The 14668-nt window shown below is 41.1% G+C and overlaps 1 protein-coding gene across 3 annotated transcripts in view; it reads right to left on the reverse strand.

Moving 5' to 3' along the window:
• LOC144696519 (receptor-type tyrosine-protein phosphatase beta-like) overlaps positions 1 to 14668 on the reverse strand; it is a 105948-nt gene that overhangs the window by 17454 nt on the left and 73826 nt on the right. For all 3 annotated transcript variants that reach the window (XM_078567908.1, XM_078567907.1, XM_078567909.1), the window contains 5 exons: positions 12495 to 12758; positions 11332 to 11598; positions 9194 to 9478; positions 7261 to 7539; positions 1419 to 1568 (listed from right to left, as the gene is read on the reverse strand). In XM_078567908.1, the coding sequence (XP_078424034.1) occupies positions 1419 to 1568; positions 7261 to 7539; positions 9194 to 9478; positions 11332 to 11598; positions 12495 to 12758 (1245 nt within the window). The remainder of the gene's footprint in view (positions 1 to 1418; positions 1569 to 7260; positions 7540 to 9193; positions 9479 to 11331; positions 11599 to 12494; positions 12759 to 14668) is intronic.

Raw genomic sequence — 14668 nt, forward strand, 5'->3', positions numbered from 1 at the left:
TATTTGCACCAGTCTCCACCCTGCCTCCACATGTTTTTGCTGCTGAAACCATCATCCATGTCTTTGTTACCATTAGACTTGACTATTCTAATGCGCTACTTGCTGGTCTCCCACATTCTACCCTCCATAAACTTGAGGTGATGCAAAACTCGGCTGCATGTCTTCTAAATCAAAACAAATACTGTTCACCCATCACCCTGTACTCACTGGTCTACGCTGGCTTCTGGTCAAACAACACCTCGTTCTTAAAATTCTCATCCTTGTTTTCAAATCCCTTCTTTACCTGGCCCTTCCCTATCTCCCCAGCCCTACAACCCTCGGAGATATCTGGGCTTCTTTAGTTTTGGCCACTCAAACATCCAGTTTTAATTGCTCCCACCAATGGTGCCATTCCTTCAGTTACCTAGGCCCAAATCTCTGGAATTCCCTCCCTAACTCTCTCCATCTCTCTACCTCACTTTCCTCCTTTAAGACACTCCCTAAAACCTACATCTTTGACCAAGCCTTTTGGTCATCTGCCCTGATATCTCCTTATGTGACTCAGTGTCATTTTTGTTTTATAATGTCTCTGTGAAGTGCCCTGGGTTTTATTACAATAAAGGTGCTAACTAAATGCATCTTGTTGTTGTTGTTAAAATACATGCAGCACCCATAATAATACTAGAATTTCACATTCAAATGTAGTTGAGATTCCTTAATTATGTTTACTTCTGCCCTCCCTGCCAAACTTAACCTATGAAACTTTTTGATCCACAGTCATGATCAATAGGCAGAAAACATATGAACATTAGCGGGCAGGAAAAGACCAGGCTTGTGCCATCATGCCTGCCCCATGCTGTTAATGCAGTCCTCACACTAAAAGGCCAACATTCGCCATAGTTGGGGGAAGCGGTGCCATAGTGGTACTGTCACTAGACCAGTATTCTAGAATCCCAGGGTAATGCTCTGGGGACCCAGGTTTGAATTCCACCATGGCAGATGGTGCAATTTGAATTCAATAAAAATTGAAAGTCTGATGATGACCATGAAACCATTGCCAATTGTCACAAAAACCCATCTGGTTCACTAATGTGCTTTAGGGAAGGAAATCTGCCACCCTTACCTGGCCTGGCCTACATGTGATTCCAGACCCACAGCAATGTGGTTGACTCTTAAGTGCCCTCCGAACAAGGGCAATTAGGGAGGGGCAATAAATGCTGGCCTAGGCAGCGATGCCCACATCCCATGAACAAATAAAAAAAAAGTTTTGGATGTAAAATTATCTGGGGTGAGCTGGTGATTTTCTGATCTATTCTCTTGGTGAACCAGAGTCCTAACCTAGAGTGCCTGTTTGTAGAATTGGCTCATGTCTTTTTCGGAGTTATGTAAATGTTCACTAGTATTAGTTAACAGCACAAATCATGTCAAATAATACTTACCTTCCGATTCATACACTATGACAGTGAAGTACTTTATGGCTCCATTGACATCACTGAACCAACTACAATTAAAATTGAAATGTATGGTGGATTTGGTAATGATGACGGCTTTGTCATCAACTCGGATATGTGAAGGTGGAGGAGGTGGACCTGAGGGAAAAAATATATTTAGTTAACCTTTGTTGTAAACTTTATGTCCGAACCGAATAATGCTGGGCAACTGTGATGGCACACTGCTTTGTCATGCGTTGCTCATTAAATTATTAGAGATATTAAGCAAATAAAAGTAAAATACCACGGATGCTGGAAATCTGAAATAAAAACAGAAAATGCTGGAAAGTCTCAGCAGGTCTGGCAGCATCTGTGGAGAGAGGAATGGAGTTAACGTTTCAAGTCTATATGACTCTCCTGCAGAGCTGAAGTGAGGTAGAAATGTGATCGGTTTTATACTGTTGAAGAGAGGGGGTGGAGCAAGTTAGAAGGTCAGGGATAGGTGGGAACTCAGGAGAGATTTGACAAAGATGTCACAGACACAAGACAAAGGGAGTGGTAATGATAGTGTTAAAGACTGAGGCAGGTGCTAATAGTGGCATAAAGGTCAGAAAGCAGAATGTGTTAATAGCAGAACAAGGGTCAGCGTTCTCTGAAAGCAAAACATAAGAACAATTACAGACTGGCCCTGTGGGGGGAGGGGTTTGGGGAAAAAAGATATTAAGCACCTTGAATTGAGATATGTTAAAGGAAAGATTAACTGTACAATTGAAAGGCTCCACTGTTGAACTTCTCACAAGTAACAGTGCATGCACTGCTGCTTACAGTTTTAAATGAAAGCAATTGAAATGTATCCTTGAGGGAAGTCATCACATGTATTCTATGATATGTGAGAATTCTTTTTATTAAACTCAATTAAGCTCTTCACTGGAGATGTCACAGGTACTTCAGTGTAGAATTTCAAGCAAAATGCGTTATTCGAAATAGGACAATTATTAATGATTACATATATAATATTTTAATAAATGGTTGATAAATCATGGTGTTATGTGTTGGGCAAGGGAAAGCAGCAATGTGCAGTTTTTTTAAGGGGATGAAGCAATATAAGAGTTGAAATACGAGGCCCAGTAACAGCAGACTAGATAATCAAGGGCTGGATTTTCGTGGAGGAGGTGGAAAGGTCGAGTCTCTGTTATAGTTATTTTTGGTCTTAGATCTGCTAGTCATGGGTCTGGACTTACAGATAAGGCTGGAGGTAATGCTGTTAGCAAATTCTATCGTTTATTGGACATTATGCTAGCTATTTACAAGGTAGACTCAGCACAAGGCTATACATAGAACTCTCTCTCTCTCCATGCTCTGTTGGTCATGCGATCTTACAGCACTGATGATGTAGACTATGTATTTACATATTTAATGTTTACCCTTTCTACTACAGAGTCAGGGAGCTTCCTGACTCGACAGACTTGTATCCTTTAAAAGGGCGTACACCATATTTTCATCCTGGGAAGGTGGAGGTGGGATGGAGTAGGGCCCAGATGCAGGCCTGAGGTGACAACGGAGGTGGGCAGATGTTGGGACATCAGACCAGTTTTAATGATGAATTTCAGGGGCCCAAACCCTCACCCCTCACTCCCACCCACACCCAAGCCAACTCCATTCCCCCAATACGCCCAAGAAACCTGTATGCCCTCATACTCCCATGCCACCTCCATGCCGCCCACAGTCTCCATGCACCCCCCCATGCATCCTTCATAGCCACTCACCCAGCATCCACAATGGGCAGACCTCAGGATATCTTTGAAATGGGCATTAAAAATAAATATCTAACAATTTAAAGAGCTATTCTAATGTTCAAAGCTGCTTCATACTAAAAAAAAACTCTCATCCATAAAAGCCCATCCAAAAAAATGCAAATCCCCTCAAATGGTCAATCTGTCATAACAACAAACACTCATCCACTTCTGCTTCTTAGATTTTCTTTGGGATCAAGGATGATTTGCTTCCACTCTAGCTCAATGGGTTCTGAGGTGGCTAAGTCCAATGTGCGATCTGCAGACTTTGCCACATGTGGGGCAGGTGGTGCTCGAATTTTCATGCCTCTGCCCATGTCCGAAAGGAGGCAGGGGGGATTAAAAATGCCAGGTGGGAACCAATTCTAGGATTCCCAAACCCATTCCCATTATGTGGGATTTTTATGGTCCTTGGATAAAGATGCAGGTAGCAAGTTAGATTATGAAAATATGTACGATGCACAAGTCCACCCTCAGCAATCCTGCTCTAGCTGACTCCATTGCAGGGATGGTTATTTCAAAGCCACCTGCTATTTTCATGGAGTCGGGCCTGTTTTGGTAGGAGACATGGTTCAGGGCACATCAGAAAAGTTGCGAACCACAGGGGAGCCCTAGTCCCAAGTGGAGAACCAAAAAAAATAGTAATCTCTTCCTGGAATTCTTTCATTGACCGAATTTGAAGTACAAAAAAAATTCTTTCCGTTTCAATGGTAAGATACTGCATTGTAAGTTGGATGTATTTTTACTGCCTTGATTGATTATAGGGCGATGTATCGCAAAGGTAACTTGATTATAATTACGTAAATGTTGGCATGCATTATAGTACTTGTTCCAGTGGAAAAAGTGCCATAACACATTCAAAACTGTAGAAAAAGTGCTGGAAATAGTCCTGTAAGTTTTGGACTGAGATGTAAGCTTTCAAAAAAATTGCCCTGCTTTTGAACATTTAAAAAAATCTAAGCGTCCACCATACTCAATTGATTGACGGGTAATCTGCTTTGAAATGGAAATGAAACAGCAACTGCAGCTTAAAAAAAAGACCATCTGATGTTTATGTTTCAATGGACTCCATTGTTGACACTTCCCAGAATTTTTTGGTAGCTGGGGCTATTGTGAATGCTTGGCTGAGTTTCAAAATGCCCGGAACCCCTTATTGCAGCACAGGGACTGTGTTCACATTTTGATTGACAGTTTAAAGAGGTTACTAAAGGATTATCTGTTTTTGATGTTGTAAGTGGATAAATGTTTGTTTGTTTTATAACATATTTACCACTTGAGGGGATTTACATTTTTGAGTGGGTTTTATGGATGAGAGTCCTTTTCAGTATGAAGTGCCTTTGAATATGGTAGCTCTATTAGATGATGTTTCTTCATGTCCATTTCAAAGATATCCTGATGTCTGCCTACAGTGGATACTGGGTGAGTAGTTGAAGGATACACAGGGACATGGAGGGGGCATGGGCAGCATAGAGATGGCACTGGGGTATTGGGAGATGGAGGTGGCATCAGAGGTATGTGGGCATGGATATGGCACAGGAGTGTTAGGGGCATGGAGGTACCATGCGGGCATGGAAGTAGCATAGGGGGTGCGTGGGCCGGCATGAGGAATGAGGGTCTGAGGGGCTGACATTGATCTTTAAAACTGGGCCACTGTCCCAATAGAAAGAGGCAGGCATTCCAGCCTGCCACCTGGCCATCTATTCACCTGTGTTGTCACCTCGGGCCTGCCTCCCGGGAACAAAAATATGGTTGTCTGTTGGGTCGGGATGTTTCTAGACTTGGCTTTCATGCCTCCTCCTTGAAAATCCAGCCCTTAGAGTTGGAAGTATGCTTTTGCCCTGGAAACTTGGTCCTAGGCTAAGTATGAACTGAAATTGTAGCATGTATATAAAAAAAATCAGGACCACATGATAAGTTAGCCTGAGATTAATAAACATACGGGAGTTGGAAAATCAATACATAAATATTCAATTTAGTTTTCAATATACCAACAAACTCTCTGAGTAAGATTGCAACTCATTCAAAACACATCCACCTGCACTGAATTAAAATTGGTTCTAGTTGTTGGATTATGAAAATAAATATAATCCGCATAGTTTAATTAACCTAACCAGTCATTTGTTTTTCAAGGGGAAGCCCAGTTTCATCCTTTCCCCCAGTGTTTCTTTGCTCAGTTCATATGTATTTAAACAGGTTGTCAAATAATATATAACAAACTGTCTCAAACTTAGGCAGAAATTTTCACTCAGCAGGCGGGCGTGCGCCCGACCCGCTCGAGCGTGAAATGACGCGCGTTGATGTCGGCCGAACGTGCCAACGTCAACATGCAGTCGTGCGATAGTTAAATTAAAAGGCCTGTTAAGGCCATTAAATAATCAATTAAGCAAAATTTTTCATTGCCCATCCAACCTAACAGGTGAAAAGGCCAAGCGACCTTTGCATTTTTTTTGTAAACCTCCAAAAGCAAATAAAAATAAAATAAAAGATTTACAGTTGAATTAATAACATGTCCCTGCCCATGTGACAGAGTTACATGAGGGGACATGTTTTATTACATTTTTATTTTCTTTATTTTTTTTTATATCTCTCCATCTCCCTGTGGCCTCAGGGAAATTACGAAGTGCTTAGTCGTTCAAGCTCCTCCCACTCGTCCTCCTGCCCCCACCCCCCGCACGGCAAGGCTGAGCACTGCCGTTCACGTTTCATGCTGGGCGGGCCTTAATTGGTCCGCCAGTGTGAAATCGCGGTGTGGTGCCGATCGCAGGCGGAAATCGGCTTCCCAACCGCCCCTGCCACCCACCGTTGAGCCTGCCCGCCAACGGCAAAATTCTGCCCTTGATGAAGATCTAATTCCTGGTTCATGTTAATATTTTAGAAGTAATTTTTAGCTCTGGGAAGATTAAAGTTTAACTGTAGAAAAATGGGAAAAATGCAACTAAAGCAGCTTGGAGTCTATTACACTTAAAAGGTTGGGGCCATGTTGACTTAAGGGGTTAACAGCTAGAAAGGTAAGAGCCATAAAACAGCAGGTGGGTTTACTTAGCTAGATGTTGAGATGTGGTGTCCACACTGCTTGCAAAGAAGTGCAGTCCACAGAGATGTTTTGTTTTGGGAATTAGAGCTAAATTAGTTTAAAAGTATTCAGTGAACACTGAAAAGCTATGTCATCATAGAGATGTGTGGAGCCTAAGAGGGTTCTCTGGTTTCAATTTATCTGAGTGTTCTACAGCCTGGGAAGAGGATATTGAGAAGCTGGGAGCTGGTAGCAGGCTCCAGGCAGTTAGGACTCAGAGAAATCCTGGGGAGCTGAGGAGGTCACTGGTTCTGTCCTGGAGAGGGTTAGAGCTCAGAAGAAGCCTTAGGAGCCATTTATAGCTTGGTGCAGCCAGGACACTAGTGTTCAGAGAAACTCAGGGGCAGTGCCAGCTTAGTGAAGCTGGTGGTCTGAAAAAGAGTTGGAATTGTGCTGGTAATTAGAGGCAGGAGTGCAGCTTTGTGAATCCTGTGAAACACAGTCTCAGGAGGAGAGATTGAACCATTGGGAGGTGAGCAGTTGTTGAGGCAGTCCGAGCTCGAGTGGTTTTTGAGGGAATTCATTGGCTTGATTTTCAAAAGTGAAGAGTTGAAATTCCTCATGAAAGAGACAGAATTTTAATGAGATGTTGTGGCTCACAGTGGTCACTGACATCTGAATGGATTGCTGAGAAATCCATGGGACCTGCCTTGGTTGCATCTGCTATTTAATGTGCAGTGTGGTGTATTCAGCCACAGTTTGCCTGTTAATTCATATTTACCTCATGTTAATTCTGAGTGTCAGAGTATAAGATAGATACTATAGATTGTTTTACTTTTCTGACTTTGTATAGCAAAGATTATTTTGTTTGTTTAAAACCATGCAATTATTCTCCTAGTGGGTAACTGGGATTTCAAACATCATCTACTTTAAACAAAAAGTTACTGGTCCCTAACTGGATCATAACAGGCTTCATACTCAGCATTTTTCAAACATGATAAACAGTTTTACAAAAGGTTGAAAATACTTGATTGTGAATACTTACTATCAATCATGGTAATAACACTATCCTCAACAGCATCACTGGTCATCTTATCAGAGATAACTTTTATAGCCACTAAATATTTCTTGTCCGGCTCTAGTTCCTTGATGATGTATTGAACTAATTCTTTTTCGATTCTTCGTGAGTACACCAATTCCTTTTTGTCATAGTGGTAGCATTTAACATCGTAGCCATCGTAGTCTGAGTCAGGGTGCGTCCAAGAGCAGGAGACTGCAGTGGAGCTCTGGGGTCGACATCGAATATGCTGTATTTTGTCAGGCCCTGCAATGTCACAAATAACCGTAGAAACAATTGCAATAGTCGAAAGGCAGAAGAATCGACATTAGTATCTTTTTTAAAACAGGCAAAGAAATGCTTTTGATGTAAAGACTGCCTTGTCAGAATCTGTCACGTTGACCTGGCACTTAAATGCAACTGAAAGTCTCAGGAATGGTAGAGGCTCAACATCTCCAATGGTCTTCATGCTGGTTCCTCATACTGACTCTGTGTAAGTTTCAATTTGCCTAAAGCTTCATACCCTCAATTTACCTTGCTCTATATCACATTTACCTATTACCACTGGCTCCTTTTGCCCCAACATCCTAATTTCAAAATCTTTGTCTTATTCACAGGTTTCATCAGCCTCCCACTTTCATCTCTAACTCTATGTCCCAGATTGCACCCTCCAAGGTCTCAGCTCAGCTTGTTGCGCGTTTTCCTGCCCCTTCCTATCCAGCATTGCAGTCGGGTTCCTCAACGATCATGGCCCCAAACTCTGGCATTTGCTTCCTAAACCTCTCCTGCCCACTGAACTGCTCTTCTTCATCTTTAAAATACCCCTCAGAACCAACCTCTATGATTATGCATTTTATGCATCTTCCAATTCCTGTTTGTTGCTCATTCCACTTTCTGTGAAGTGCCTTGCCAATGCTTTGCTATTTTAAAAGCTCTGTATAAATGCAAGCCCTGTTGTACGTTATAACCTGTGAAAGAGTTCCAATAGTTTTACATGAAAAGACCTGTCATGTGAATTAATTCTCATTTATTTACAAAGATATTTACAACACGCCAACTTGTTTCCATTTCTATATCTTTGTTTGATACTTTGATGTATTTCCTTTTGTTCCGTTCTTTTTTGTGCATTCTTTTAAAAATGCATTAATGACAAAGCCCATTTAACATCGTAGATTCAGTGACATATTTAGGTCGGCGTTAAGAGGGTTTAACTGTTGTCTCAATTCAGCTCAGCTGAGTATTTTGAGATTACTTGATTTGGAAAAGCAATACGTAAATCTTTAAGCCAGCTTTCAATAATCCAACAAACCCTGTTTCTGGGAAGATTTAGACTAAACCTCTTTACACACTGCAATAATCCAACAATTCATCAATGAGCAAGGAGAAAAGAATGATTCAACAAGTTTTAAAACTAAATAATAAATAATAATGCTTGTATTTATACTCTGATCATCATATTGAAAGAAAAGTGTATCAGGCATTGGAGTATAGGAACATAGGCCATTTAACCTTTCAACCCTGTTCTTCAGTTTTAAGTGAGCTTGTACACTAAGCTGTTATACCATGATGGCATCATAGCTGAGGTTGATCCTACCCTCCACTGATATTCAAGGGGGTGGGATCAGGAATGGTAATCTTGGCTGAGTTATATATCCCTTTTTAATTTAGGGGCACTAACCAGTCGCTGAGTCCTGAGTGTTGCCCAGGCTGAGACTAGCCAATTCGGCACAAAATAAGGATTATAGCTGGGACTTTTCTGTTGTATAGTGGCATGGAGTGTACTTACTCATTAATCCACTGCAGGGAGTTACCACAATTGTAATCTAATATACATTCCTCTCCAAGTTAAAGCAATAGCTACACAATCCAACAATATTTTTACTCTGAACACTGATTAAAATTATGTTGTGCTATCACTTACTTGTTCTTATAGGAGCCTGAACAGGTTCACTAAAGGATTTTAGTGATTTCCCACTGACAGTGCGTACACTGAAAGAGTAGTGACGCCCAGGATGCAGTTTCTGTATGATTCGTCCTTTTGATTTCATGGTGTTGTATGGGTTAAAAACAACAACTCTAGCATCTTTTGGGGTCCACTGCAGCTCAAAGTCATCATAATCTGTCCAGTCTGGAGGGCCCAGCCACGTGATGACCAATGAAGTGTTTGTAACGTCAGCGAAAGATACAGATCCTGGAGGTTTTGGTGCTTTGAGAGAATTAGAGATTATCAATAAAAGTTAGAGCAAAATATTATGCTAACGATTACAAACCTAGCGACTTCAATGTTCATTGAGAATATTTGTATAAAGTATAAACTTTCACTGACTATGCTTATCTCTAACTCCAAGAAGGATTTGTTGTGTGACTAAACGACCACTAGCCTTTATGACGCAGTCTAGAAAATCCACTGGCATTGCCTTCCAGGGCAAGAGCTGGCACGGTCCTGGCTGCAGCCACTGCTGATGTTTGCGGGGTTAGGGCATGGGATTGGGTGAAGCAGACCTTCTTAACACAGGTCACATAGCTAAGGGTTAATTAATCTAGAGCTGATTTTGTGAAAATACTTTAACCATCATTAAGTTCAACTTCTGTCTGTGCAGTAGCCTGTCAAAGCCGATCGTGGGAATGAGTACCAGTGACCTTGCAGATTCTGGGTGTTGGACATTTCAGATATTTTCTAAGCACAAAAGCAAAAGTTATGACTCAGGAAGTTATTAAATCCATCATTATATCGAAGTCCTAGCTCCTTTTCTTTTTAAGAGCTGCAATTTATCTCCACAACATGCTGTGCATGTTCTGCAATGAATTCAGTCTTCCTTGTTAATTTACTTTCTAAATGCAATTGTTCTTTTCCCCATTTTCCAGCCAATGAGCTAATTTTCTCCTTGTAAAGCAGTGGTTAGAGTTCAAAAATATCCCTCTACCTGAGGCTGTGACATCTGTTTCTGTGTTCCTAATTTAAAAAAAAAACACCTTTTCTTTCAAATTTTAAACAATGACAGATTTTTGCTTTTGTAATATGTTCCAAATTTGCAGATGCCCTGAACTGTACTGCAAACAGAGGTTGTTTACGCAATGCAATGTCCTTGAAACTTTTAACCCCATTAATGGTGGCAGTTTGCATGGATTCAACTTGAGCCTTCATCTCTTTCGGATCTCACTTTTGGTATAAAGAATCAGTTTTGAAAAACATTGTGCTGTGCCAAAACAAGAGTGACAGGATTCAATTCAAATCAAATTCTGAGAAAGAATTGACCCCCCCCCAATGTAAAACAAGGACAGCAGCATTCCACAATGGACAGATAGGCAAATGGACAGCAATATTCCACAAATCCTTAGCATGCTAATAAAAATCAGTATTCGGGAGATTTTTTAAATTTCTTGAGCTGAGTTTGAATCCCCTCCTTGTTGAACAAGTGTCACCAAGTTTTGAGTGGATTGTCAGATGATGCACTTTGAGATTATAGACTGTTTTGTGCCAGCTGGGAGGAAAAACCAGGACTTGCCATCCCAAAAGAGTGATTAAGTGGTGCTAAGTTCATACTGACAGGAGTATTCCAACCATGTCACATGCAAATGTATTACTCTGTTGCCAAACTGAAGCTATGCTTAACCTGGCATGTTGTTTTAAGGCCACAGAGTCTTGTTGCTGTAAATGTCCTACTGTCAGTTGCTATTGCAGATTAACAAGTGCCTTTGTAAGCACAAAACAATTACCGATCATTTTAAAGAATGTTCTTGGCACTTTGAATTGTAACTGTAGTGAGCCCTGTCCATTTATACTAACACAATGGAGATATTTAAAGTAATTTTAGCTTTCATTGTTGTTGATAGTGAATCAGCCGTCTGAGTTCACACGCCTGATTTTCCAGTGGAAATGAGACTGTGCCAGTAGTAATACAATCACCTGTGGCTCCTTTACCATTTGGGTTGATATGCTTGTGTAATCATAGACTACACTGTTTATTCATGATACCACCTGAGTTACAATTTATGAGAGATACACTGGCTACAGATATTTAAAATACATTAAAAGTAAAAACATCAATCAGTATTTACCTGTTCTTCCCTCTGCTGCAGCTTTATTGCTCAACTCTCCACTTTGTGTTACTATCACCATGTGATAAATCCTACCAGGGATCAAGTCCTGAAAATAGCACTCCTTCAAGTCTTTCTTTCCAAATTTATTGCTTTGCACAGTGCCATTTGGGTTATAAAGTGATATGTTGTAGGAATCAAACTCTCCCACAGCTGGGGTCCATGTGAATAACAAGCTGTCAGTCTGGTTAATGTTCATCCATTGCAGAAGAGTAACTTGAGCTGGAACTAGACAAATAAAGTTAGATTTGGATGATTAAATAAAACAGAAGTATACAAACAAAGATTTGTGAAGGTATTTCTACATATATCAATGACTTTGTTGGAGGAATTGAGAGTTGTGTATTCAACTTCACAGAGTATACCAAGTTAGGAGGCCCAGTAAATTGTGTGGGAGGAAACAGGACTAAAGGACTTGAACAGATTGAGTGAGTGGGAAAAACTGGCAGATGGAGTTCAAAGTGTGAGGCCACCCACCTCAGATCCAAGAGAGACAAATCAGAATATTTTCTTCCTGGTAAGAGATTAGGAGTTGTTTAATAGCAGAGATTTGAGTGTCCTGGTGAATCACTTAAAAGTTAGTTGAAAAAGGCTAATGGGATATTGGTCTTCAAGGGAATACAACAGTGTGCAATTTGCAGAGCCTTGGTCAGACCCTATCTGGAGTATTGCTTTCAGTTTTGGGTTCTGTCCCTCAGGTAGGGATAAAGAAAAAAAGAAAAAAGTAGGAAATAAGGACAAAAAGAGAAGGAAGTACAGATAGTGAAGAAATACTAGATGCTCGGAGAGAAGGGGGAGAGATAATTCAAGTACACAGTACAAATCATGGACCTACCGTTTCTAAAAGGTTTTATATCGGTCTAATGGCAAAAATATTTGAGACATTATTTAGCATACATATTTAAAATTGATAAAGCCTGTAAATTAAACATCTTTGTCAAAACTATTTTGGTGATTTAAGCAATATTATTCTTTATGATAAAATTTAATTTTATAAATATAAAGTCTAATAAATCCTGTACATATCTGAAACTCTGCACAGGAAATTAATTCCTGGTTATTTTGAGTGATGTTCGGATTGAATTAAATCAGCAGAAATGATCAAATTGATTATACTGCTTTACCTGTCCTTCCAAAAACAGAGGATTCATTAGTTAAATCCCCACTGTGAGTGACTATCACAAGCTTATACATTTTGCCTGGCGTCAGGTTCTGGAAGGAGCACTCTTCAAGGTTCTGGATGCCGGATTTCCTGTCATGAAGTGTCTTATCTGAATTGTAGAGGAATATTTCATAAGAGTCACATTCTCCCTCTGCTTTGGTCCAGTTGAACGATAGAGTCTCAATGCTGTTCCCTTGTAACATCAGATCTGTGACTGCAGCTGGAACTGAACAGGTAAACACAATGAGTAGATGCAGGACAGAAATATACAGAACTTTATGAGAACAGTTATTCATCTCAAACACTTTCTTGCATTGTGATAATACAATGAATCTTGGAATTATTGGATTAAAGGCCCATTTTAAGAAGGACTTCATCATGATTGCCCAGGTTTCTTAGGCAGCAGTGAATGAATGGCACACCATCAATTATACCTGCACTTGCCGACAGGAGCCCTGTGGGCTTTTTCAGTGATTGCAGTGATTAGAAAACCAAAACAATGCAGCATATCCTATGGCAGATCTGGGGTCTGCGAACAGGGTAAGCATCCTGGGCTGTATTTTCACCCTGGAGGCAGGTAGCAGGAGTTGGGAAATTTCCTAGCTCAACCGTGGGGGAAAGTGCCTGGAAGTCAGAATTTTCGTTCTGGTTGGGGGTGGGGTGCGGGTTTGAAAATTAACAGAAGTCAGGCCCACTGGCCCCAGAAAGAGTTCGGAGACAGCCATAGGGGCTGCTGGGTGCCGAGAATGCGTAATGATGCTTAGCCAACAGCTACATCCCAAGGAAAACATTGCTTGATTGACAGCTCTTTCTCTGTGATCCATTCTGTCAATTGCACAACATTTATTTACACAAGATAATGAGGTGTCAAGTGCTTGCAGTTTCTGCTATTGATACTTTAAAGGGTCTGGATGGTTCACACTTTTATAGGGCTGTGGTAAAAGCATTTTTAAAAAAAAGTAGAAAGTTATGAATGAATGTTTTTTTTAAGTTTTTCCATACATGCTAATGATTTTATAGGGTTCATTGATTCTGTACAGAGAGTACACTGGCAGAATGGGCATGGAAGTCCATAGGTTGGAATGGAGGTCTTGAGGGCCATGGGGGCTTGGTGGAGGGGCAGACTTGGCATGGAGGGTATGAGAGGCCAAGGGGAAGGGTGGAAGGGCATAGCTTAGCGTAGAGGGTATGAGGGGCTATGCAGGATGGGTCGGAGTGCAGGGTACAGACTTGTGACCTATCCTGCACTGCTGAAAATTCAGGGCGCCGAGAATCCCTGAATCAGGTCCCAGCCATTTTAAAAGATCCATGGAGTCTCCCTGATTCCATTAAAATCCAGCCCCATGTTTCTCCTGACTCCATCAGATTGAACAGACCATACTGAGATACACAGAGTTGGATTTTCAATTGCCAGTGATTGGGATTGGGACCCCATGCGGGCGTGATTTGAAAACCATGGTGTCGGATGTTGTCACTGGATCCCGGAGCCTCCAGGTGAGTTTTTTATTTTCAAAGGGCTGGTGGGGGAAGTGGAAACCTCCTCAATGCCAATTAATGGTTCCTTATGCTCCTTAAAGAGCTTTTTAAGGGGCTTGTCCAGTGCAGAATGCAATTTTTAAACTTTATTTTGGTGAACAGTGCACAGCTGTTTGGTTTGCCGCAGGGCCAAATAAAGTTTATTTGTCCTTGTCTTAAAACTGTCTTTTAATATACCTAATTGTGTCAGTTCTAGTGTGGGCCTTCAGTTTCCTGCCGGCTCTCTGCAAGCCCATCAATGTTGCTGGCCCTCTGAGGAGTTGCCTGACGCCTTCAGCAAGGCAACAGCAGGCTCCAACATGTCTGCTACCTGTTTCTTCTACTGGTACCAAGCAGGCAGCTCTTGCCTTCTGGAGGGGTACAGTGCCACTAATTGGGCATTGCGCTTTCCCCCTGGTCAATTAAATCATTTAAATTTGAAAAGAGTGTCACAAGAGTGATGCAGCTGAGAAGTGGGGGGGTCAAAATTCATCCTGGGCCACTTTGAAAATCCTGTCCACAGAGCCTGAACCGGGAAGTGTAAGTAAGAATATTTAACTCAATGATAAATCTTGTTCAGAAAGCAAAATGAAAAGGTGGAAAGAAAGATGGAATTAAGCG

The sequence above is a fragment of the Cetorhinus maximus genome, chromosome 22 (assembly GCF_964194155.1).
Source record: "Cetorhinus maximus chromosome 22, sCetMax3.hap1.1, whole genome shotgun sequence".
NCBI lineage: Eukaryota > Metazoa > Chordata > Chondrichthyes > Lamniformes > Cetorhinidae > Cetorhinus > Cetorhinus maximus.